The 24754-nt window shown below is 45.9% G+C and overlaps 5 protein-coding genes across 7 annotated transcripts in view; 1 reads left to right on the plus strand and 4 right to left on the minus strand.

Annotated features, from left to right (window-relative positions):
* LOC100523717 (olfactory receptor 4S1) overlaps nucleotides 1-9792 on the minus strand; it is an 86433-nt gene extending 76641 nt beyond the window's left edge. For both annotated transcript variants that reach the window (XM_021083054.2, XM_085011121.1), the window contains exon 1: nucleotides 9672-9792. The gene's annotated coding sequence lies outside the window, so the exon portion shown is untranslated. The remainder of the gene's footprint in view (nucleotides 1-9671) is intronic.
* The window catches only part of LOC100523167 (olfactory receptor 4X1-like), a 72562-nt gene extending 62770 nt beyond the window's left edge, over nucleotides 1-9792 (minus strand). Inside the window, exon 1 of the mRNA XM_085011122.1 lies at nucleotides 9672-9792. The gene's annotated coding sequence lies outside the window, so the exon portion shown is untranslated. The remainder of the gene's footprint in view (nucleotides 1-9671) is intronic.
* LOC146405255 (olfactory receptor 4B1) overlaps nucleotides 1-9792 on the minus strand; it is a 28513-nt gene extending 18721 nt beyond the window's left edge. For both annotated transcript variants that reach the window (XM_005660904.3, XM_085011123.1), the window contains exon 1: nucleotides 9672-9792. The gene's annotated coding sequence lies outside the window, so the exon portion shown is untranslated. The remainder of the gene's footprint in view (nucleotides 1-9671) is intronic.
* On the plus strand, nucleotides 1412-21291 carry LOC100524237 (olfactory receptor 4S2-like). The gene is made up of 4 exons (XM_013994323.1): nucleotides 1412-2363; nucleotides 10591-10734; nucleotides 11513-11566; nucleotides 21005-21291. The coding sequence occupies exons 1-4, from the start codon at nucleotides 1412-1414 to the stop codon at nucleotides 21289-21291; spliced, it is 1437 nt and encodes a 478-aa protein (XP_013849777.1).
* PTPRJ (protein tyrosine phosphatase receptor type J) overlaps nucleotides 19860-24754 on the minus strand; it is a 184591-nt gene continuing 179696 nt past the window's right edge. The window contains exon 26 of the mRNA XM_085011671.1: nucleotides 19860-23522. Within this exon, the coding sequence (XP_084867797.1) occupies nucleotides 23364-23522 (159 nt within the window). The 3' untranslated portion in view covers nucleotides 19860-23363. The remainder of the gene's footprint in view (nucleotides 23523-24754) is intronic.

Below are 24754 nucleotides of genomic sequence, written 5' to 3' on the forward strand. Positions count from 1 at the left end.
GCACTGAGGCAACACAAAAATAGATGCACTTTGTCCCCACTTTCACACATCTTCTGGTTCAAAGGAACACAAAAATAATGAGTGAAATAAACCCTATTCAATGACAGTGATTCTTTGCACTGAAAAGATCATCTCAAATTTCATGACATAAGATGACAGATGGTAAATAAATTATGCTATAATTTTAAAAAGAAGAAGAAAAAGATATCAGAGGCAAATGAGTAAGAAAAAAACCAACAAACAAAAGATTACAGCTGGAGGAGACCCTAGTATCCTGTAGGGTTAACCCACTGACCAAAGACACTACGTCTCTGCACAGGTAAGTAACCTGCTCCAGATCTCACAATTGGCCATGGACAGAGGCACCGCTAAACCTAGCTGAGAACCATCTCCCCATTCCCTATAACAATGAATATCAACTAGAATCTGAAATCTTGAGCATCTTGTAAATGGTAGCTCCTTTTTGTGAAGCCTCTGTGCATTTCCCCCAGCTTTCAAACATAACAAGGAGTGACAAAAAGCAAATTTCCAGAATAAAATATGATAAAGCCAATCAGGCTGTCAGGAATGTAAAGGACAAAGAGCCACATAAAAGGCCAGTTACATCCCACATCTGACACAGAGCTGTATACTTGAGGACATATACTTTTGATCACAAATGTGTGTATGTGTGTATATTTTTATAGCCCCCATACATCAACTACAACGTAGGTAAAAAGCATCCTGGAGAAAAGAGAGTGAAGGTTGTCACTCAGCATCCTGATTTAACAGGTAGATTTAATTTCAATTCTTTTTTTTTTTTTTTTTTTTTGTCTTTTGTCTTTTTTGTTGTTGTTGTTGTTGTTATTGTTGCTATTTCTTGGGCCGCTCCCGCGGTATATGGAGGTTCCCAGGCTAGGGGTCTAATCGGAGCTGTAGCCACCGGCCTACACCAGAGCCACAGCAATGAGGGATCCGAGCCGTGTCTGCAACCTACACCACAGCTCACGGCAACGCCGGATCGTTAACCCACTGAGCAAGGGCAGGGATCGAACCCGCAACCTCATGGTTCCTAGTTGGATTCGTTAACCACTGCGCCACGACGGGAACTCCTAATTTCAATTCTGAAGCAGTGAGGATTCAGACAACTGACTATTAAGTGGAAAACCCAGGATCCACTCCTAAATATATTTGAACTCCACTAATTTGTCTTTGCTCTCTTCTTTCTCCCTGCACTCCACCCGTCAATATCTGGTAGTTTTAAGAAACACTATACCAAAACAAATACCGTAAGGGAGAAATTTTGTCAATAATTGTTTTAAAATAATAACAATGTTATAGTATCGTGTGCCCACAGCTAATTTTCCTTTGTATTTTTCCTCCCACAGGTAAAAAAATCACAGTGTTCACCTCTTATTTACTGCCAAATTCCATGGAAAATAATGTTACTGAATTTATCCTCATGGGTCTTACCCAAAATCAGGAAGCGCAGCAAATATGCTTCTTTTTGTTCATCCTCTTTTATATGATCCTCATGACTGGAAATTTTTTAATTATAATGACTATTCAAAGGAGCCCAAATCTCAACTCTCCAATGTACTTCTTCCTTAGCTTCCTGTCATTTGTTGACATCTGTTATTCCTCTGTTACAGCCCCCAAGATGATCACTGACTTTCAAGTCAACGTCAAAAGAATCTCTCTGGTTGGTTGTATGGCCCAACTCTTTTTTGTCCATCTGCTTGGTGGCACAGAGATCTTTATCCTCACAGTGATGGCCTATGACAGGTACGTGGCCATCTGCAAGCCCCTACACTACTTGACCATCATGGACTGGAAATTCTGCTCCATACTGGTGGTGTCCTGTTGGCTAGGAGGGTTTGTGCATACCTTTATCCAGACCATGCTCACTGTCCACCTGCCGTTCTGTGGCCCCAGCCTGATCGACCACTACTTCTGTGACGTCCACCCCTTACTGAAGCTGGCTTGCACAGACACATATGTGGTGGGGCTCATTGTGGTGGCCAACAGTGGCATGATTTCACTCATCTCCTTTGTCATCCTTGTGGGTTCTTACACAGTCATCTTGCTTTCCTTCAAGACCCGCTCATCAAAGGGGAGACGCAAGGCCCTGTCCACGTGTGCTTCCCACATCACTGTCGTCATCCTGTATTTTGTCCCCTGCATCTTCATCTACCTGAGGCCTTCTACCACTTTCCCGGAGGACAAGATGGTAGCTTTATTTTACACCATCATCACACCCATGCTGAACCCTCTGATCTACAGCCTGAGAAACGTGGAAGTGAAAAATGCCATGAGGAGACTGTGGATCAAGAGGTTGCTGGGCAGAAATCGGAGAGACCCTGATGGGAAGTTCGATGGAATTGGTACAGTTGTACCAGCTTCCAAAAATGTTGTTGGGAATTTGTCAGTCATCAGTCCTCAATCCTATCACACAAATACCTAAGTATCATAGGAAGAGTCTTGGATTTGATGTCTAAAGATCTGGTTTGGAGGGTCTGCCCTACCAATCACCAGTAGTTGACTTTAGAGACATGCTAAAGGCACTCTAATATCAAGTAGATATTCCCTACGAGGAGCCATGAGTGGACCAAACACTTTTATAGAAAAACCTGACACCAAACACAGTCGGTTTTATGACACAGAACTGTTGCCTCTAGCAATAGCTTCTAGCGGTATGTCACGTATCTATATATATATATGCTAACAAAGGAGTGATACCAACAAAAAAGTCTCAAGTTCATTTCACTAACATTTGCCTTTCCTGTATCCTCACTTGAAAAGAGAGATGAAGCTACTACCTTACCCATGACTCCCCAGGGTTATACAGGAAATGAGATGAAAGTGGAGGTGAAAGCATTTCATCAGTGGTCAAGCTGCATTCCTGGATGTTGTTGCTACCCTTAACTTGGCAACTTCACACATCTAGACAATTCTCATTTCAGGAATTCAACTTAAGGTGGAGGTGTTTCTCTCCCATAATTGTCGTTAGACAGTTCATAGATGGGAATTGTGTATGTTGACATTACAGTAGAAGCTATATTGGACTCAGTATTAAAAGAAGAAAAAGAAAAAAAAAAACCATCTTCATTATGGGGGGCTACCTGGGTTCAAGGAAAGGGTTTTTAGTGGACATTGTGGTGAGCCACCCAGATTTCCCTTCCGGATGGACGTGCTCATTCCCTCAGCTGCCAGGAGGAAGGCTGCTCATTCTTCTCCAGATAATACCTTTCCTCCAGGGGAGCACCAACGTCACATCCTCAGCCCCCAGCAGGCTGCATTCAAGAATGGTCAATGTGATGGTAAAATGAGACGGTGTGAAACAGCTTGAAACAACTCTTCAAGGCCATTCCAGCTCTAAAGTTCCCTGTGGGACCATCCAAGATCTTTTTTGTTATTGTACCACAGCTCATCTTCTCCCTCTGCCCAAATCTGCTTCCTTCACTCTTTGACAGATGTTGATCGTGGGAGCACTTCCCAGTAAGTTTTTACACACGAACTCAATCCCAGAGATGCTGCCTAGGCAATACAACCTTTGACCGAGATCCTCCATTCCAAGGGGAAAAAATACATGCAAATATTAAAATAACTGAAAATCTTTTTGCATGACTTGAAGAGAAGTGAGTTCTACTTTCTGAGCAGACTTGCCTAACTTGTTTAACAGTGGCATGGATAGATTAAAAACGTATATTTTAAATTATGAACTACCAGTGTACTAAACATACATTTTGTTTATATCTAACTGCCTAGCACCTTCATAGCCTCTCATCATTGAAACCCAAGAGATGTGAACAGTTCTGGGTGGATCATTTTTTTCCATTTTTCCCTCCTGAGGATTAAGGAAATAAACTTTGGTTTCCCTCTAGCACTGAATGCAGGTTTTTGGTTTTTTTTTTTGCTTTTTTAATGTCAAGAAGGTGCTCCCCAAAGCACTGAACCTTCTGGGACACTGCCTGGAGTAGGGGACCCTCATGCTTTTGTCTAAGGGGAGTACAGACTACAGGGCAGTTTTGGACTATTCACTGGCTACAGAAGCAGAAGCTGAAGCACTTGTCATATGCTGATTCTTTCTCCCCCCTTTTTTTTTCTACTACCGTATATCAAGAGCATAGTAGTAGTTAAACATTTTAGGACTCAGATGAGATGGCTCGATGAACAATGACCAGGTCCCCTATGGAGAGAACATCAACTGTATACCAAATTAGGACAAGGGAAGGACAATTAGGACAATTAGGCACGACAATTAGGACAATTCTGAAAGGCTCAGGGTGGACTCGTGCATGTCCCCTGTTTGTACTCTAGATGCCCTTTCCACGCTGGCTCATCATGGTTTCTGTCCACTGAGGGGACCTTCAGGAATTGCCTCAGCGGTTCCCTCTGCTCTGCAATAAACAAGAAGAAAACAGAGACGAGACCTCATCCCCTAGACCTTCCTGTCACATTTTATACTTGTCTTCCAAACTGCTGTTTGCCTAACAAGTCTTAAGACCTCAGGAAAGACCTCTGATCATTTGCCACTGGCATTGCTGTTGTTTTCAACGACAAGCATAGGCATGAAACTTTCTCACTCAGCTCCAAAGAAAGAAAGTCAACTCTCTCCAGAAGTGGAGCAGCCTGTTTGTACAACACAACGCTCTGCCGTCTGGAACTTCTACACCATCTAACTGGAGGGTGAGTGGGTGGGAGCAGCCTCAGAATAAAACGGCCATAGGCTCCCAGTCTTCTTTCCAAGGTTGGGCAAATTTTCTTGAATAAATACTTCACAATTTGTGGTATGTATCTGATCAATATCTAGAGTTTTTGAACCATTATTTTTGATAATTTTGTCCAGTTTTATTGTTGTTTCTTGGAGATAAGTTTTATGAGTTCCTTACGCTTCTATTCTGCAAGTCCTGCTTTCACAAACCTTGTTTTTAATGGCAAAATGTTACAAGCAAATATTAAAACATCCTGGAATTTTAAATAATGAAATTAGGAAATCATTGGTGCATGGATAGGCATAAAGTACAGCAAAATAGTAACTAAATTGTATAGAGCTCCCATGTGATAGGAAAATATCCAGGAATTCCGGCTAGTTCCACAGAGGAGAAAAAGGTAGCTGAAGGTCAGGGGTCTTTGGGGGTTACGATGATGAGATAGCCCTGAACAAGTGCTGCAGGACCAACAGCCTAAACCAAGAGCCATAAGGAGGAGGCAGCTGATATTCAGAGCTGTATAGATAAGAGGAACCCAAATCAGCAAAGGAGAATGAGAAATCACTACATACTAATTAATATCTCCTATAAATCAAATAAGAAATATTTTAACAAGAAAGTTTCTGAAAAGACAATCCATAGAGGAAAAATGTCAGTAGCCAACAAAATAGGAAAAATGTTTCAACGTACAAGTAATCAAGAAAATATAAATTGCTTTCCAATGCATGATTTTTCACCATCCATCGGATTGGTAATAATGTAAAAGTGTGATAATATCCACTATTGGTCGAGTGGGAGAGTAGTACCCACGGATATTGTTGGTGGGAACGTAAATTAGTAACTAGGGCAAAGACCACTCGCCATCCACTGAAATGGGGGTGCTCTCCTTCTCTAGGCACACAGCTAGACCATGTTGCTGGCCACTACTGTGGTCGGGAGTGGATGTAAATAAGTCCTCTCCCCTAGAATGTGAGAAGTGACGTGGACCACTTTGAGCCTCCCATGAACCCACTCCATGCTCTTTCCTCTTCTACCGCCTGGATGCAGGTAAAGCTGAGTCTTAGTAGATGTCTATGATGCTTAATTCTATGTGGCAACTTGGCTGAGCCACAGGATGCCCGATATGTGGTTAAGCGTTATTTCTGGGTGTGGCGGAGAAGATGCATCTGGAAAAGATTAGCATTTGACTCAGTAGAAAGAGTAAAGCAGATTTCCCTCTTCAATGAGGACGGGCACCATCCAGTCCCTCGAGGGCCTGAATAGGACAGAGAAGGCAAAGGAAGGCAGAATTCCCTCTCTCCACCTGACACGAGCTGAGACACAGGTCTTCACCTGCTCTTGGACTTGGACTCATACCAGTAGCAGTCGTGATGCTCAGGCCTTTGGATTCAGATTGGAACTACACTATTGGCTCTCTGGGGTCTCTGGCTTGTGGACGGCAGATCTTTGAACTTCTCAGACTTCATAACCTATGAAGTCAATCCCTGATATAGATAGATGATAGCTCAATAGATAGATGTGATTACATTCATATATATTACTATATATAATTACTATATATATACATATTTGCATCTCTCTCAATCTATGGTACTTCACTATGGGACCCAACTAAAACTAATACAGATTGGGAGTAAAGAATAAAGATAAAATAAATTTTAGGAGTTCCAGTTGTGGCGCAGTGGTTAACGAATCCGACTAGGAACCATGATGTTGCGGGTTCGGTCCCTGCCCTTGCTCAGTGGGTTAACGATCCGGCGTTGCCATGAGCTGTGGTGTAGGTTGCAGATGCGGCTCGGATCTTGCGTTGCTGTGGCTCTGGCATAGGCCGGTGGCTACAGCTCCGATTCGACCCCTGGCATGGGAACCTCCATATGCTGGTGGAGCGGCCCAAGAAATAGCAAAAAGACACACACACAAAAAAAAGATAAAATAAATTTTAAAACAAGAGGGACCTTACATGGATCAATGATAAAATAGGGACTATAATTAGCTTAACCTTGAGATTAGTCCACACAAACCCACACATACGTTTTGGAACATATATAAAATCAAATACTATGAAACAGTTAAAAGAATGGTGCTATGGGTTCCAGTTCAAGACAGTGACATAGGAAGTTCCTAAACTCACCTTACCCCATGGACACACCAAATCTACAACTACGCATGGACAATTCCTTCTGAAAGAAATCCAAAAACTAGCTGAGTGATTCCTACACATTGCGTGAACAAGAAAAAACCCACACTGAAATGAGTACAGAAGGCTGAGACACTCTCTCTCCACAAACCATTTCCCTAGCACAGAAACATGCCATCAGGAAGAACTCCCAACTCCTAGCTTCTTTCTCTCTCTTTTGGACCCAATATTGTATCCCAACTTTTAGGACTTCCACCTAAGGAATGTACCCCAAAACACCTAGCTCCAAAAGCCAACTGGGCTTGTGCCCATGAAACCCAGAACACCTTAGCAAACAAAACAGTCGCTCTTCAAGCACGTGAGTATTTGCTGTGGCTACCTCTGCTGAACTCTGCAGAGGGAGCAAGCAAAAAACTCCCATCTCCCAGTCGTTCCCTGAAAGAGGCTTATTTGTACAATTTAAAAGTTGTTGCCTGAGAGCCCAGCTTTTAATCAGTCTGCTTCTAGGTGCTGACACTGACAGCTCTTGGCAAACCCTCAGCTACTGAGAGCCACGAAAAATGAAGAAAGCAGCCTGGACTATCAAAAACATTGGAGACAACCGAAAGTTCAGGCCAGGCTGAAAATAAATTTCATGTCCTACAAAGACTACTCCATCAAGACAGGAAGAGGTGGCTATTTTATCTGATGCATAGAAATTAACACAGAATCAAGGGAAATGAACAGAGGAATATGTTCAACAAGATAAACCTTCAGAAACAGACTTTAATGAAATGGAGATAAACTATTTACTGATAAAAAGTTTAGGAGTTCCCGTTGTGGCGCAGTGGTTAACGAATCTGACTAGGAACCATGAGGTTGCGGGTTCAGTCCCTGGCCTTGCTTAGTTGGTTAACGATCCGGCGTTGCCATGAGCTGTGGTGTAGGTTGCAGACACGGCTCGGATCCCGCGTTGCTGTGGCTCTGGCGCAGGCCGGTAGCTACAGCTCTGATTTGACCCCTAGCCTGGGATCCTCCATATGCTGCCAGAGCAGCCCAAGAAATGGCAAAAAGACAAAAAATAAAATGAAAAATAAAAAAAATAAAAGCGTTCCAAAAGATACCAGTAAATTTTTTTCAAGTTTAAAAACAGTATGTGTAATATAATTATCACCATGGATGTAAAAAAAAAAAAAAAAACAACACCAATTACATGTATTCTCAGCTGTTTCCACTAATGCTCAACTCAGATGTTGACCTCTTTGTCTTTTAGAAAAAGTTCTCGCTGCTACAATGATCATTGAAAGAAGAAAAAGAACCAATTAGTTTTCTATTTTGTGAGTTCGAGGATCAACCAGTCCTCCACTTTCTGGAGGCCACACCAAGGCTTTCTGGCGTGATGACAACCTCTGGCAGCTAATTATGCCCTCAGGAGCTGAGGCAAAGAGTTAGGAAAAGTTTGCAAAGGAGCAAATTAGTGTTATCCCATGAGGGGGTGGTTCTTCAGAGCTAAGAACTTTTACCTGCTTGAGATCCCCAGGAGCTTCAGGTAAGTAATTAAAGGCATGATTGGAGGCTACAAGAACACATCCCTGCTAAATGTGCAAGTCACTTATGAGCTCACAGTTCCCGACTCCTATAACCATCGTGTGGACCAAAACTGGGACACAGCATCTCCCAGTTTCCCTGTCAGGTCTACAAAATCATACATTGAGAAGCAGCTGAGAGTTCCCTGGTGGCCTAGCAGGTTAAGGATCCAGTATTGCTATGGTTGTGGTGCAGCCTGGCAGCTTTGGCTCCGATTCGACCCCCTAGCCTTCGAACTTCTATATGCCGCAGGTGCAGCTGTCAAAAGAGAACAACAACAATGAAACACCCAAAACCTGTGACACAGGGATTAAACCGTTCAGATCTGGGAGTTATTAAAACACCAGTTAGTTTACCCAACTAACTCATGTAATCTTTTTCACCATCTGGAAAATTCAAATTAAACCCCATCTTTTATTTACCCAACTAATGGCTCAAGGCCACCTCTACCTTAAGAGCAGAAGTCCTTGCTCTCTCACAGAAGGCTGGCCCCCACCTCATACCAAACTACCTAAGAGCACTCAGGCCCAAGGACTCCTGCTTCTAAAGGCCAATTAGGGGAGAGAAGAATATAAAATATGTCCAGGCGTTGTCTTTGGTCGTAGCCATGTAATTGGTCCTGTGTAATCAGATGGATGTGTGGTGGGTACTGCAAGGCTTGACTCCTGCCAAGCCACAGTATAATTCCACCCTTGAGTCCAAGGTCACAGTTATCTTTGTTCACTGTCACATATGCAGCTTCTGCTCCCCAAAACACAGTGGCCCAAAGAAGCTTCCAGCCTAGGCACATGCTGCACAAAATAAAGGCTCATACCCAAACTGCAGTGCTGAACCTACCTCACCAACATAGGTTCCCCTTTCCCTCATGGTGGGCTCCTTCTAGGGGGGGGGTCTCTAAATTTTTTTTTTATACTGATGGATCTTGGTCAAACCACCAAACCAGGTTTTCTTAATTGCAAATCTCAGAGACCTAAAGTTTGGGCGGTGGGGGGAAGGTCAGCCTTCTCCTTCCCAGAAAGCCCCTTAAGAAATTTGTATGAAAATTCTGCAAACCAAGGAGAGAAGCAGTTTTTGCTCTGCCTCAGGACAGACATAACAATAGTAAGTTCCTGTCCTCACTACATCTGCATACTTAAGCAGGGCACTCAAAGATAACTTCTCAGGACAAAAACATTTTCTCCAAGGAAACGATCTGCCTCTTCCTATGTAAAGCAGCAGCATCTTGAACTGGGGGCACATTAGTTCATTTGAAGCTTTGAGCACATGCTTCTACTCACACTTTCCAGATGAAGAGGTTCAAAGACATGGAGTGGCTCGTCCACAGTTATCACCAGTAGTAGGTGGTCAGCTAGGTCACAAACCAGCTCCATCTGGCTCCAAAAGCCTAGAAGAGTTTCTGAGATTCAGGAAACGGGGCGTGGCTTCGCTGGGCGTGTCCCGGCTCAAGTTCTCGCGAGAGCTTGCAGACCAGCTGTTGGCTCAGTGCCGCCATCAATCTGAAGGCTTGATGGGGTTGGAGATGCTGCTTCCAAGATCTCTTGGCTGTTGGCAAAGAGGCTCAGCTCCACACCATGAGTGCCTCTCATAGGTTTGCCCATGAGAGATGGAGCGAGAGACAGAAAAGCTGCAGCGTCTTTTTTTTTTTTTTTTGGCGGGAGGGGGGGCTCTTTTTTGCCATTTCTTGGGCCGCTCCCGCGGCATATGGAGGTTCCCAGGCTAGGGGTCCAGTCAGAGCTGTAGCCGCCGGCCTACACCACAGCCACAGCAACACGGGATCCAAGCCGCGTCTGTGACCTACACCACAGCTCACAGCAAAGCCAGATCCTTAACCCACTGAGCAGGGCCGGGGATTGAACCCACAACCTCATGGTTAACCCCTGAGCCACGGCGGGCACTCCGGCAGCGTCTTTTACATCCTAACCCCAGAAGTAACAGATCATCACTTCTGCCATATCCTATTGGTCACACAGACCAGCCCTGGAGGGGAGTGTGGGTAACAAGCAGCCTTAGGAGCCATGTTGTTGGAGACCATATGGCATTTATTTATTTATTTTTTCCTTCTTTTTCACATCTAAATTTCCCAATTTTTTTTATACCGTGAACATATAAAGTATAAGGAAAAAAGCTACTGGCTGCTGGCAAGGGCACTTCCTCAGCCCCTCTGTTGATTTTTAAGCATCTCCTTCCTCTTTCAAGCTATTCTCCACCGTCTCGCAGCCGAATTAAAGATTGCTTTCTCAGCACAGTCCTCTGGCGCCACCTGGTGGCAGCTTCCAAAATCGTTGCCAACAACTGACGGCAGTGAACTCGAGTCCGAAGACCTCCCCTGCCTGCAGGAAAGTGACTTAGGATATAACTATCGTTTAGAAGATAAAGCCTAGGATCGCATGTATTAATTCAGAGGGCCCAGGGATCTTCCACATTCATCCGTGAAGGGAGCTGTGGAATCCCAGAAAGGATGGAAGGGCTGTAATAACTTCTGTTGCCAGAACTCAGCCTCTGCTCACCCATGCCAAGTAGAAACGTGGAGACAGAGTTTTGGGTGAAGGAGAAAAAAATAGCTTTATTGTTTTGCCAGGCAAAGGAGGGTCACAGCAGACGAAAGCCTCAAGGACTGTGTCCCCCTTAAGAGAGATCGGAGGTAGTTTTGTAGTTTGGGGAATGAAAAATAGGGCCACAGATAAGGATGAGGTTAGAGACGAGCTGGCATTGTTTTCAGAGCTGGTGTTCAGTGGTCTGGGGGACTTTCCGGAATAAAGAACGCTTCATAAATATCTAACATTTTTTTAGGGGGTTGTTCTGCAGAAGAACTCAAAGATTGTGATCTATATTCCTTGAGGAGGAACCAGGACCCTGCCCCAAAGTTGTGCTATTGTTTCCTGATGGCTCCTCCCTGTTTCTGCATCTTCCCCCGCCCCCTTCCCTGATTAGCAACTGTTTGAACCTGCCCTTTGGAACTCAGAGAAGGTCATGGAAGCTGAAGTTTATTCCCTAAAAACAAGAAATGGGGGACACAAGAAAGGCTTGTGCGCCCAGGGGCCAGTGGGGCCTTGCTCGGTTTCACTTTGAAGAACAGGGGTAATCCTATTTTCTCACTGCCTGCTCATCTGCTCCCCAGATACCAGCCAGGCCCTCCAACCGGGCAGACTCACACTTAGCCAGGAGCAAGAAGGTGGGTCCCCTCTTTCCTCCAGTCTAACAGCTCAAAATCTAACCTCCAGAAATTTCACTTTCACCTTTAACAAACTGCTAGCAACAGGAGGCTGTCCAAAAAGTATGGGTTCACACTCATTTTGAAGAACTTTGTAAACCTGGACAAATACCTCTTGAAATATGCTGCAGCTTATCTTTTTGAGCCAAGGAAAAAATGCTAAATTTTAGGGTTTTTTTTTTTTTTAAGTATTATTCTTTTTATTTATTTATTTATTGTCTTTTTGCCATTTCTTGGGCCGCTCCCGCGGCATATGGAGGTTCCCAGGCTAGGGGTCGAATCGGAACTGTAGCCACTGGCCCACGCCAGAGCCACAGCAACGCGGGATCCAAGCTGCGTCTGCAACCTACACCACAGGTCACGGCAATGCTGGATGCCGGATCGTTAACCCACTGAGCAAGGGCAGGGCCCGAACCCGCAACCTCATGGTTCCTAGTCGGATTCGTTAACCACTGCGCCACGACAGGAACTCCTAAATTTTAGTCTTAATAAGTCCTCTATACTCACTGGGAAATTTTTAAAAATTTAGGCAGAAGAAAATAAAAATAAAAGCTACCATTACATAATTCTGGAGTTGTTTTTTCTTCCCTTCCTATGTGCTTATCTAATTTTGTAATGGAATTTTTCCCTTATAGTTCTATACATTTTTTTCCTCACTTCAGTTTTACAGGTTATGAGCCCAGATGATCGCTTGATTTTTTTTTTTCTTTTTTTTTTTTTTTTGTCTTGTTGTTGCTATTTCTTAGGCCGCTCCCGCGGCATATGGAGGTTCCCAGGCTAGGGGTTGAATCGGAGCTGTGGCCACCGGCCTACGCCAGAGCCACAGCAACGCGGGATCGAGCCGCGTCTGCAACCTACACCACAGCTCACGGCAACGCCAGATCGTAACCCACTGAGCAAGGGCAGGGACCGAACCCGCAACCTCATGGTTCCTAGTCGGATTCGTTAACCACTGCGCCACGACGGGAACTCCTGATGGCTTGATTTTGACTTCTCATGATGCCTCTGTTTCTTGGCTGCACCTGGGCAGTCTTTATCAAGTTTAAGTGCTAGGAGCAGGAAACACTTGAAAGCTGGGGTGTTTTGCAGGTTAGCCTGGTTTTTCAACAGTACAGTGATAGAACAACAGGTCACTGATAGACTGTGAAGGTTTCTGGCACCCTCCTGCCTCCCCCAAAACAAGAGTTTATGCAGAAGAATTCTGGGACAACTTTGGCCTGAATCAAAGCATAAAGAGTGTGGATTTGCTCCCCCAGCCCAGCAAGAAGCCCAGCTGAGCTAACTCTAACCAAACCTTTAGCAAAGGCCCCCAGGATAAAGGTATAGGCAAATCCTTATTGTTTGCTCTCACCTCCAAGTTCTTCTCCTAATGGCCTGTGTAAAAAAACTGACTGCATTTTAAATGAAATCATCTACTGTTGAAAGAGACAACTCTGTACCAAACTTTGGAGTTGATTCAAATCCCAGTTCTGCCAATCACTTATCTAGGGGGTTGCATCTTTCTTAGCTATTGCCACAAAAATGCTACATAACAAAGGCCCCCAAAGTCATAGATTCTTACGGAATAAATAAGTCTCCTGGATCCACAGGTCAGCTAGGGCACAGCTGTCCTAGGCAGGACTGGGCCAAGTAGCTCTGCTCCAAGGTGGAGTTTGGGGGGTGCTTGGCTGGGCAGCTCTGTTCCACATGCATTCAATCTGGGGCCCAGGTTCACAGGGCAAGTGCCCAGGGATGTTCTTGTCATGGCAATAGTTGACGGACAGGAGGGAGAAAAAAATCAAGTGAAATTTCATATTGGACTAGGTTTGAAATGAGTACTGTCACTTCCACTGACATCTATGGGCCCAAGAGAAGAGAGAAGTTTCCAGCCCATGATCTTCACATATCTCAGACCCACCCTTGTGACACTGACAGTATTAACAGTCTGAACCGAGCCAGAACACAGATTGGGACTTGAACCCAAGGTTTTAAATTAGACTCACCCTGTGTCTGGACTACTGAGGTTCAGCTTCTCCATGTCTCTGCACAGAAGGAATTCAGCGAGAGACAAAGCGATAGGCAAGAAATAGATTTATTAGGATAGGACACTTGTGAGAGATGCAACCGGGCAGGCACGGAAGCTCTACTCTGAGGATCCTGTGGGCTACACAGTTTTTTTCATCCAAGGGGAGTGGGGGTTGGAAAAGCCCACCTTGTCCTTTCTGGGAGTAGTAGCTCCTCCTTAGTATCTGGTAAGGTGTATTCAAATCCGAGGAAGCGTGGTCCTCGAACTCTTGCCCTTGGTCTGAATAGGAATGCAGGCCTCATCCCATCCCCCACTCAATGACCTGAGGTAATTCTCAAGGCTCCACTAATGCAACAAACCTGCCTGGTTCTGATGGCTTTTTTGACCAATTTACTTACTCACAGAGATCTCCCAATGTCGGCCAAGTTTCCCTGTAACGGGACTTCTACAACTACCTGCGTCTACTCCATCTCTATTTCTTGGAGTTTCCTGGTGGCCTAGCAGTTAAGTTTCCAGCACTGTCACTGCTATGGTTCCATCCCTGGCCTGGGAACTTACACTAGCAGCATGGAAGACTCCCCCCCACCCCAAAAGAAAAGAAATGCACCCATCTCTCTAAATTCACCACTCCTTCCTTCAAAAGCTATCATCATCCACCCAGGGAACTATATCTGATTTCTTGGGGTAGAACATGGTAGACGGTCATATGAGAAAAAGAATGTGTATATATGCATGATTGGCTCACTATACTGTACAGCAGGAATTGGCACAACACTGTCATCAACTATACGCTAAAAAAACAAAAGCTATCATCTGTTTCCCAAACCAGAGCCCCTAACAGGCTTCCCAGCTTCCAGTCTGCCCCTCCCACCGCTGCTAGACTAACTTCCCATCTCCTGCACACAGCTCACGAAGGCCCACTTGACCGGCCACTGACCCCTGATGGTGATCCCGGAAAAATGATACCGGAATCCAGATTCTTGTTCACAGCAATTGAAGAATGAATTCCACGAACACACAGGAAGCAAGCAAGCCAAGTCTTTATTAAAGAAAAGCAAGTAGCTCCCAGGCCCGCTGGGAGTGGGCAGAAGAGCCCCCTTCTTTATTGTCCTATAGGGGTTTTTATTTCTTAAAGATAGGGGGTACCAACGTGGGGTGCAGAAAGATGTGGGTTTTTTTCCCATTGGCCTTGCTCAATTCCCTATATCAGTCCTTGTCCAATAGGCTCTTAGGGGTGGAAATGTCCCCTGTAAGTTTTATGGTTTCTTTGTCCTTTTCTTTCCTTAGATTAAGTCACCATGCCTCTCATTCCTTTTTATCAGTTGAGGAGTGGGCTAGAGATTTGCATTTCCTGCAGTAAACAAAGCCTGTGGGGAATGCACATTTCCTATAATAACACAAGGCCTGTGGAGGTGTTTCTCCCTGGAGCCCTTAAGCCACAAATGTTAATCAATATCCATATCGAAAGTGGGTATCAGAACCCGTGTTCCTACACTGACTACCTGAGTTCATATTCTGTCTCAATGGCATCTCCAGCTTCATGTTGGGCCCTCAGCTTCCTCACCAGCCATGCCCCAAAGACCAAGTCTTCTCCCTGCTCTTCAGAAGTGCAGAATTCTTTCCTGCCTCAGGGGCTAGGCACATGCCACCTCCCTGCCCACTCCCTCTAGGGCCAGCCTGTCACTCCAGCTGCAGTGTAACATCAGAGACAGGTCTGGCTCCTTCTTCCAGTCTCTCCCGCAGGCCTTTCGATTCCACAAGGGCAGAGATCATGCCTGTTTTTTTTTCACAAAAGCACATGTCAAGGGCCTTCTGCCAGCCCATAGCACATGATCAACACAAATTTAAGTTGATAAATAGCTACGTTTACTGGATGTTGATTGAATGTGTCCCAGGCAATATGCTAAGTGTCTCAGTAAGCACCAGCATCAAAATGATAACCAATGATAACGATACTCCCATGTGCAGAAAATTTACTTGCCCTCTTCCTTTTTTTTTTTTTTTTTTTTTTAGGACTACATCTGCAGCACATGAAGTTCCTGAGCTAGGGGTCAAATCAGAGCAGCAGCTGCCGGCCACAGCCAGGGCAACTCGGAATCTGAGCTGTGTCTGCGACCTATACCACAGCTCACAGCAACACCGGGTCCTTAACCCACTGAGCAAGGCCAGGGATCGAGCCCACATCCTCATGGAGACTAGCCAGGTTCGTTACCACTGAGCTACAATGGGAACTCCTACCTTCTGCTTCCTGAATTCACCCTCCAGGGACAGCAGGCCCTGGAAACCCTCCAGTTGAAAGTGTAATGGTCAGATGACCATTCAAGACACTTAGATGGATTCAAAACACTTGTGAGAAGATGCCCTCTTAGGGAACTGCCTCTAAACTTCCTCGGCTTTAGCAAGAAGACATCCACCTGTGCCCGGGCTTCACTCAGGCCCGCGGGCCATGCATTCCACAAGCCACAGGTGCTGCAGGCCAGACGCTGGGCAAACTTCAGCTCTGCACCTCCTACTGCTTATAAGTACTAACGTTCTGTGATTTCCAGAGAAAATCACAAGGGGAGGGGAGAACCAGAGCTCAGGCTGTAGGAGAAAACGTCCCAATAAAAAGGTAGAAAGGAGAGCCCCCAGCCTTGATGACTAAGCCAAGTCCAGCCCAGTGTCCCCACCACCCCTCCCCCACACATCTGCTTCTGTAAACTTGTTTCCGCATCTACGATGTTGCCTGACCTCGCTCAAGTCCTACCAGCCAAGCATGGGCCCGGAAGAACTAGAGAGAGCATAAAAGCCTTGTGAAACCCCTCTTTGGGGCTCAGGCTCCGGAGAGGATCTTCTCGGAGCCCGCTGGGGTAATAAACCTGAGTTCTCCAACTCCCCGAGTGCTCGCTTGGTTTCTCGCCCAGTAAAAGAGTGGATCCACTGCAGCCACAGAGCTGCTGGAGCTGGTCCACTACAGCCACAGGGCTGTCGCCAGAGCTGATACGCTGCGGTGCAGGGCTGCTGGGCAGCTGCCGTACCGTAACGAGGCCCCCCAATTCTTGGACCCAAACGGTCCTGCACACCACCCTACATCCAGAAGCACCTTTATTGGAACTTTATATTCCAACTTTATTGGAATATAGTGGATTTACAGTGTTGTGTTAGTTTCAGGTGTAAGCAAAGTGAATCAGTTATATGGATAGATGATACACAGGTAAGTAGAGAGATAAATGTAGATATAGCTATCCTTTTTCTGAATCTTTCTAGGCTGCATCATTTTTAAAATAAAACATTTTCTGGAGTTCCCGTCATGGCTCGGTGGGTTAAGGATCCAGCGTTAATGAAGCCAACTAGGAACCATGAGGTTGCGTGTTCGATCCCTGACCTTGCTCAGTGGGTTAAGGATCCGGCGTTGCTGTGAGCTGGTGTAGGTCGCAGACACAGCTCGGATCCCGCGTTGCTGTGGCTCTGGTGTAGGCTGGTGGCTACAGCTCCAATTAGACCCCTAGCCTGGGAACCTCCACATGCTTCGGGAGTGGCCCCTGAAAAAGGCAAAAAGAAAAAATAAACATTTTCTATCCTCTGTACAACTATAAATACAATAAAATTCATTAAGTTAAATATTTTCTATCTTCAATGAGGGAACGCATCATGTCCAGAGAGTAATTAACACTGTCATGTGCTCCAGATCTGTGCTTTTTTTATTAGGGCCGCACCAGCTGCATAGGAAGTTCCCAGGCTAGGGGTTGACCTGAGATACAGCTGCCTGCCTACACATGGTGTAGTTTGCAGACACGGCTTGGATCCTTTGTTGCTGTGGCTGTGGTGAAGGTACAGCATCTTGAAGGAGAGACCACAACAGTCAACCAGGCTTACTATCCCGGCCAGGGTCCTCGGTGGCCACCTCACGTCCCCTCCCCGCTCCCTGCACGCTCACATCCCAATGCTCTCACCATCCTCTGAGTGGGCAGTTCGCCCCCTGCCTCCCCCCTTATATCCTCTCACTAAACTCGCGATTAAGCTTCAGTACAAGCCACCCACTCTTATGCTCCTGGGATCTTTGTCACTTATTCCTTTAAACTGCCTCCGGGGAACTTTGTTTAGTGGGCTTTTTCATTTTGCAGAGTTCGTTTGGCGTTGGTATCACACATGCCCTGGCCCCTCCCTCTGGACTGCCCACTTTTCTGGGCAGGACTTGTGCTGCGTCCCCCTCTGCCTCCCTGATGGGCCCGAGGAGTGGGCACTGCGAGGTCCAAACAGGAAATAAAGCAGGGGTTGAGTGGAGAGCACCCTGCCCCACTTCCTCCTTGACTCCAGGGAGCTGCGCTGCCTGTCATGTGAAGATGCCTCTGGGTATGAATGCTCTTTTTCTCCATATTTTCACCACCTAACAAACTAAAAACTTTATATACATACGTTGTTTGTCTCCTCTTACCAGCACGTAAGCTCCAGAAGGACAGAGATTTCCGAGGGTTTTTTGCTTTTTGAGTTTGTTTTGGCAGTGCCTGATGCATGCAGAAGTTCCAAGGCCAGGGACTGAACCAGCTCCACAGCTGTGACTCAAGCCACAGCAGTGACAACATGGGATGTTTCATCCAATGAGCCACCAGGGAACTCCATCCCGTTTTGTTCGTGGGCAAACCCTCAACTGCTGAGGCATCGTGGCTGGCACATAGTAGGCACTCAGTACAAATGGGCTGACTGCTTTGTCTCAAATGAGAGGGACAAGAGAGTTCTTAAAAATCATCTCAGTCTGGGAGTTCACGTGTGGCACAAGTGGTTAATGAATCCGACTAGAAACCATGAGGTTGCAGGTTCAATCCCTGGCCTTGTTCAGTGGGTTAAGTTTCCAGCATTGCCGTGAGCTGTGGTGTAGGTTGCAGATGCGGCTCGGATCCCGCGTTGGTGTGGCTGTGGCGTAAGCTGGCAGCTGCAGCTCTAATTGGACCCCTAGCCTGGGAACCTCCATATGCCGTGGGAGCGGCCCTAGAAAAGGCAAAAAGACAAAAAATAAAAAAAATTAAAATCATCTCAGTCTGCTTAGCGTGTGTGTCAATACATTAGGGAGTGAGATGAACGAAAAACTACCCAAACTACCACAGTATCCCAGCGCTTCTGAGATTCTCCAAGTCCATCAACCAAAACCCTCTAAAAATCCTGGAGGCAGAGTTCCCTGTTGTGGCTCAGCCGGTTAAGAAGCCGACTAGTATCCGTGAGGATGTGGCCTCGCTCAGTGGGTTAAGGCTTCTGGCACTGCCACAAGCTGTGGCGTAAGTCACAGATGTGGCTCAGATCCCGAGTTGCTGTGGCTGCGGTGTAGGTCGGCAGCTGCAGCTCTGATTGGACCCCCCTGGGAACCTCCATATGCTGCAGGTGCGGCCTTACAAAAAAAATTTTTTTTGGTCTTTTTGCCTTTTCTAGGGCCGCTTCCTGTGGCATATGGAGGTTCCCAGGCTAGGGGTCGAATCGGAGCTGTAGCCACTGGCCTACACCAGAGCCACAGCAACGCAGGATCCGAGACGTGTCTGCAACCTACACCACAGCTCACCTCAACGCCGGATCCTTAACCCACTGAGCGAGGCCAGGGATCAAACACGCAACCTCATGGTTCCTCATCAGATTTGTTAACCACTGAGCCACGACGGGAACTCCAAAAAAAATTTTTTTTTAATTAAAAATCCTGGAAGCTTGTCTAAGGCACATATGCCAGCCCCCTGAGAACACACTCAACTCTCCAGGTCTCCACTTCATCACCCTCCCTCCATGCATGTTCTTTGTGAATTATGTTCCCCCCAAGTGCATGTGTTAAAGTCCTAACCCCCAGTGTCTCAGAATGCGACTGTCTTTGGAGATAGTCTTTCAAGAGGTAATTAAGGTAAAATGAGGTCACTGGAGTGGGCTGTAATCCATTGTGACTGGCATCCTTCTAAGAAGAGGAGATCAGGACCCAGAAGAAAGACCGTGCAAAGATACAGGGGGAAGATGGTCATTGACAAGCCACAGACCTGGGCCTCAGAGGAAACCAACCTGCAACACCTTGATCTTGGAATTCTAGCCTCCAGAACTATGAGATGATAAATTTCATATTGTCTAACTCCCCCAGTCTATTGTTCTTTGTTAACAGCAGCTCTAGCAAACCTAAATAATGTAGCAAATCCCAGGGGACTCGGGTGTGTGTTAAGGATGCCCCAGCTGGATGCAGGTTAGTAAACTGCTCAGTAAATGAAATGATGTGGATGTCAAGTAAGAAAAGAGAAAGACAAACAGGCATAACGTGTTGACATTTTTTATATTTGGTATTTGTTAAGTCTTTTAAAAAAATTTTTCAGGCCATTTTTTTTCCCTTAAAAAACAAACAAACAAAGAAGCAACCAACAGCAATAACTCTGTACAGGTATAACAAACATTAGAAATATGCATCATTCCAAAATAGTTACAAGAAAATTACAGTTTTAGAGTCCACATCAACACATCCTCTTCATAGGGTGCCCCCAAGGGAAAAGAGCTATAGTATGTTGAATACTGACTGCTGACACATTGTCTGAAAACTCAGAACTTGGGCTTTGGCGGCAAATCAGCATCAGTCACCAAGACTTGTTTAGCTCGGCAAGTGCAATCAAGCATTTCCAAAGAAAACCAGGCATTTTCATCCCGGATGAAAAGCAAACATGAATCAGCTGCAGAGCTGGTCCCAACGCCCCCAGGAGCCTCTGACTTGATGGTACCCAAACCCAGCAGAGTCAATCATGCCAAAATCTGGCTGGAGGTCATCACATGGCCACAGGGAACAGACCCACCAGTCATTGCCTACAGCTGTCAATCATCGCTAGATTTAACTTTGCAGGCAAAACGTCCTTGAACTTGGGAGAAGATATCAATGGTCCCAGTCCCCCAAACCAACCCATCCCACCCTGGCTGGCTGTCCCCTATGCCCATTGTAAGATACTAAGCAGGGGTGATGACACCAAGCCCACCATTCCACTGGACTCTAAATTTCACTTCCTTGTTCCTGGGAAGGTTCCAGGCTGGAGCTCAAAACCAGCTTCTTTTTCTGGGACCAACCCCCCCTCCCCAGCCCGTGTGTCCTTTATATTTACACATTAAGTTTCCCTTTTCAATTGCTGTCCTATAAATACCCTCACACCCCCCCCCCAACCTCGGGCGTCCCCAGGCCTGTCCAGGATGCAAAGAAGCACGATGACCTTCGTGTGACCTGCTCATTTGGAATCCAGACCTCTCGAGAGAAGCCTTCCTCCCAGGATTGGGACTGACGTCTGAGCAGGGCTGGCAGGGCCGCTGCCCCTTACCTAGGCCCACACTAGGCATAAGGGAGGACGAGTTCTGGGGTGATTTTTTTTTTTTTTTTTTTTTTTTTGCATTTTTCTAACATGTTGATGTAACTTTACTCTTTTAAGGGAATTTTTTGAGTCAAGTCCTGCACTTCTCTGGCAGCGGCAGTGCTGTGGGCGGGGCGTACGTCCACGTGGGATTTGACGCCCGGCCCCCATCACCATGGTTTCCTGAGGAACTGGAGTGGGAAGGGGTGTGGCGCACAGAACTGCCGCATGAACAGGGACCTCTGAAGAAGTCACAGAGCTCTGCAAGGCTTGCGTGCCAGGGGCAGGCCACTTGTGCAGGCCCGGAAGCCATCCGCCCACACCCAGCTGCACCCAACACCCCGGGGCCCGCGGGGCATCCGTGATGCAGACCTGCGGAGCCAACCGGCCTGGCCGGCCCACCCCTGGAAGGGCTTGCGACAGAATGAACTGCTTGTGACCAAAGGGAGAAAAGGAGTCAGCCAAAAGTGCAATTTCCATTTGGGAAGTAAGGTTCTCCCAAAACGCAACGCCGTCACCACTTCTTTATTCCTTGAAGTACCTCGAAAGGAAAGGGAGGCAAAAGACGGACAGCACTTGACCTGTGAATCGAAAATCAAGCGCTTTCCGGACGCGGTGATTCACCCTTCCTAACCCTAAAATACCCACTCACTGACTAGTCCGTAATCAAAGTGCTGGTGAGCTGAGGAGCATGGCAGGGTCACCGGCTCCAACTGGTCCACCGTGACCAGGGCACTCGGAGAAGCCCCCGCTCCCGTCTTCCATAGGACGCCCTGTCCTACGTTCGCAGCAGGATTGATCACCGTGGGCAACGGGGCCACAGGACCCCAGGGACGTGGTAATTCCTTCATCAGACCTTGTATATACTTCATTGCCTATTAGAGGAGAAACTCCACACATCTTCAAAATATAACCTGAGCCACAATATAAAATTAAAAAGAAACCAATCCTTTCATGTTAATGCCTTGAGACGTTTACAGATTATGTACCCATAAAATAAATCCACATAGATTCTGCAATTCTTGGTAGATACACACCTGAAGCCACAAAAAAAAACAAAAACAAAAATTAATCTGCATTTTTTTAAAAAAAGTAATTACAGCAGCAGTAGAGTGAAAAGAGGTTTTAAAAATAATAATTACATCTTTGATACAAATTCGAACTTTGTACACCTCAATTCAAAGGAACAACTGTCTTAAGAGTTTAGTGTATATATATATATATACACACAGTAGGTACGGATATGTGTCACTGCAGATACAGACTAAAGCCAGTAGACTTGGAGGAAGGAGGGGGGTTATCTGACTGTTTTCACACGGAAGCGTTCACAGATTGCCACGCTTTTAAACACATACACACAAACACACATACACGGACACACAGACACACAAAATGCCAACCTGAGTAAAACGTTACTAAAAACCTAGAGCATTGTGAATCACTAAGTCACATATTGCACCTTTAAATAATCCTTCTTACCAAATACAGAAATGAGAAAAAAAGAAAAAAAAAAGGATAAAACAGGGACAATAGGAGATAACTGTGTCGCTGGAGGGTTTCTCTGCTTTGCCCCGCCCCCACCCCGAAATTCGCAGGGTGATGTTTAGTTTTCACTCTCGCTTAACCAATGGGCAGAAAGTGTGGCCATCAGACATGTCTCTGGGGGAAAACAGGAGGGGGAAAAGGGAAGAAAGAATAGAGCAGTAAACAGGGAATGGGAGACGTGGGGGTGGGGGAGACTTCCTCTAATCCGATATGAGCAGGAATGTGACCGCGAAGGCTCAACCTCTGATACTAAACTACTGTTTAAATATTCCACATATTCCAATTATGAGATTCAATACAAAAATAGAAATATCTACTGAGTTTTGCCTGTGGAAGCATAATTCAGAAAAGGCACATGTTCAAATAGAAAACCCAGGCGGAAGAGGCACCATGTACCCCCACCCCCATCCCACATGATAAGCATCCACAATTATGTCTTTTCCATCAGCTAGATTCCAAGATACAGTAGGTAAAAATAGACCTCTGATACTTAAAATATATTCAACCCAACACAATCCTGGCTTTAGCATGTGAGTCATATAAAATAGTCTTTTTTAAAAAGAATGTCTTGGAAAAGAAAAAAAAAAAATCATAGCTCACTTTTTCTGGTGTTCCGTAATTTTCACGAAAAAAGAAAAAAAAAAAAAGTGAACTCATCTCATTGGTCATCAGGAATGTAGTCGACTGGCTCACCACCCATCCACAGCCCCTAGAGCCCCAGCTTCTCATCTGTCATGCTTTACATGTGCAGCGTCACACTTTCGAATTAGTTCTAACAAAACAGAACAAAGAATTAGGATATTAGACATATAAAAACATGTCAACATCGGGGCATTTTCCTTTGCTGTGGGTGTGACGGTCCGGTTAGCTCCAGAAAGATTTTCCTTTGGAATCAGGCAATGTAACCGTTTGTCTTTCCAAATGCAGTCACTGGTGCAAGGTTTTCGTAGATTGTCATTGCAGTTGTGTTCTGGTAGATGAGATCTACTTTAGAGTCCTTCTGGGATCTGATAATATCCAAAACACACTGGTTGAGGAACACATACTGGTCCTGCAAGAAAAAGAGAGACAGCAAAATGAACACAGTCCCCAGAGGTTAGCATCCAAGGTCATCTGTTTTTTTTCAAACAGAGCACCCCCTTCCAACCCTGCCCAGCCCACGGTGAACACCTCAAGTTCCTGTGTGTTGAGGCGTAATAACGTAACTGGTGAAATCTGAAACCACAGACAGCAAGGTTCTCATCCTGAATGATTCTCAACCAGAGGCTCACACTCCCCACTCCTCGCCTCCCCAAGAAGCACTAGAATCTTGGGGAAAGGCAAAGAACGAATGTGAAGGAAATAATGCACATGTACCTTCAAACACTAAAAAGGCCAACAGGAGTTCCTTGGCTGGGGAGGATGTGTCGAATAAGGAGTAAACTGTCCTGATCAACAGAAGGGGTGAGTTCAAAGGGGATGATGGGGGTTGAGCTGGGGTTCCCTATGTTTCAGGGAGATGCGGAGACTGGGATAATGATTGGGGTAGATCCGAAAGTCCTCGCCTACCCAGCAAGCTCATCAGAACCTGTAAGCAGCCACTGAAAAGAGGAAGAAGAGGCGTTCCCACTGTGGCGCAGTCGATGAAGAACCCAACTGCCGACTGGGGTTTGATTCCCGGCCAGGCACAGTGGGTTAAAGGATCCAGCAGTGCCACAGCCACAGCTTGGATTCAATCCCTGGCCTAAAAACTTCCATATACCTTGGGTGTGGCCATAAAAAATGATAATCATAATAATAAAATAAAAAGAGAGACAAACAGATAGGAGGTAAAACAAAAATCTAGGGAAAGTAAGGGTTTTATATCCTCCTCCCTCTCAAAGAGTCATAAGCCGCATGGAAGGTTCTTAAGAAGTCTTGCAAGAACGATGTCTGTTTTTGCTTAGCCCAGACTTCTCCTACTTGCTTGCCCACAAACCTCCTCTTTTTTCCCTAAATAATGGGAAACAGACCCTATGTGGCAGCTGTAACTTGGAGTCAAACCCTGGCCTGGGAACATCCACATGCCACGGGCATAACCATAAAAACAAAAATTGTTTTTAAATGGGAGTTCCCGTTGTGGCGCAGTGGTTAACGAATCTAAGAACCATGAGGTTGCAGGTTCAATCCCTGGCCTCACTCAGCGGGTTAAGGATCCAGCGTTGCTGTGAGCTGTGGTGTAGGTTGCAGACACGGCTTGGATCCCTTGTTGCTGTGGCTCTGGTGTAGGCCAGGGGCTGCAGCTCCGATTAGACCCCTAGGCTG

The sequence above is a fragment of the Sus scrofa genome, chromosome 2 (assembly GCF_054392235.1).
Source record: "Sus scrofa isolate SSC_HxYL_T2T_F1_AM1 chromosome 2, Sscrofa_HxYL_maternal_Yorkshire_Landrace_v2.0, whole genome shotgun sequence".
Taxonomy (NCBI): domain Eukaryota; kingdom Metazoa; phylum Chordata; class Mammalia; order Artiodactyla; family Suidae; genus Sus; species Sus scrofa.

What these genes read in the sequence shown, in the direction of transcription:
- LOC100524237 (XM_013994323.1), top strand. Translation starts at nt 1,412, where the DNA reads ATGGAAAATAATGTTACTGAATTTATCCTCATGGGTCTTACCCAAAAT. An exon ending in TGGGAAGTTCGATGGAATTG is followed by an intron (nt 2,364 to 10,590) that starts GTACAGTTGTAC and finishes TCCTCTTTCAAG; the next exon opens with CTATTCTCCACCGTCTCGCA. An exon ending in ACTTAGCCAGGAGCAAGAAG is followed by an intron (nt 11,567 to 21,004) that starts GTGGGTCCCCTC and finishes TACTCTTTTAAG; the next exon opens with GGAATTTTTTGAGTCAAGTC.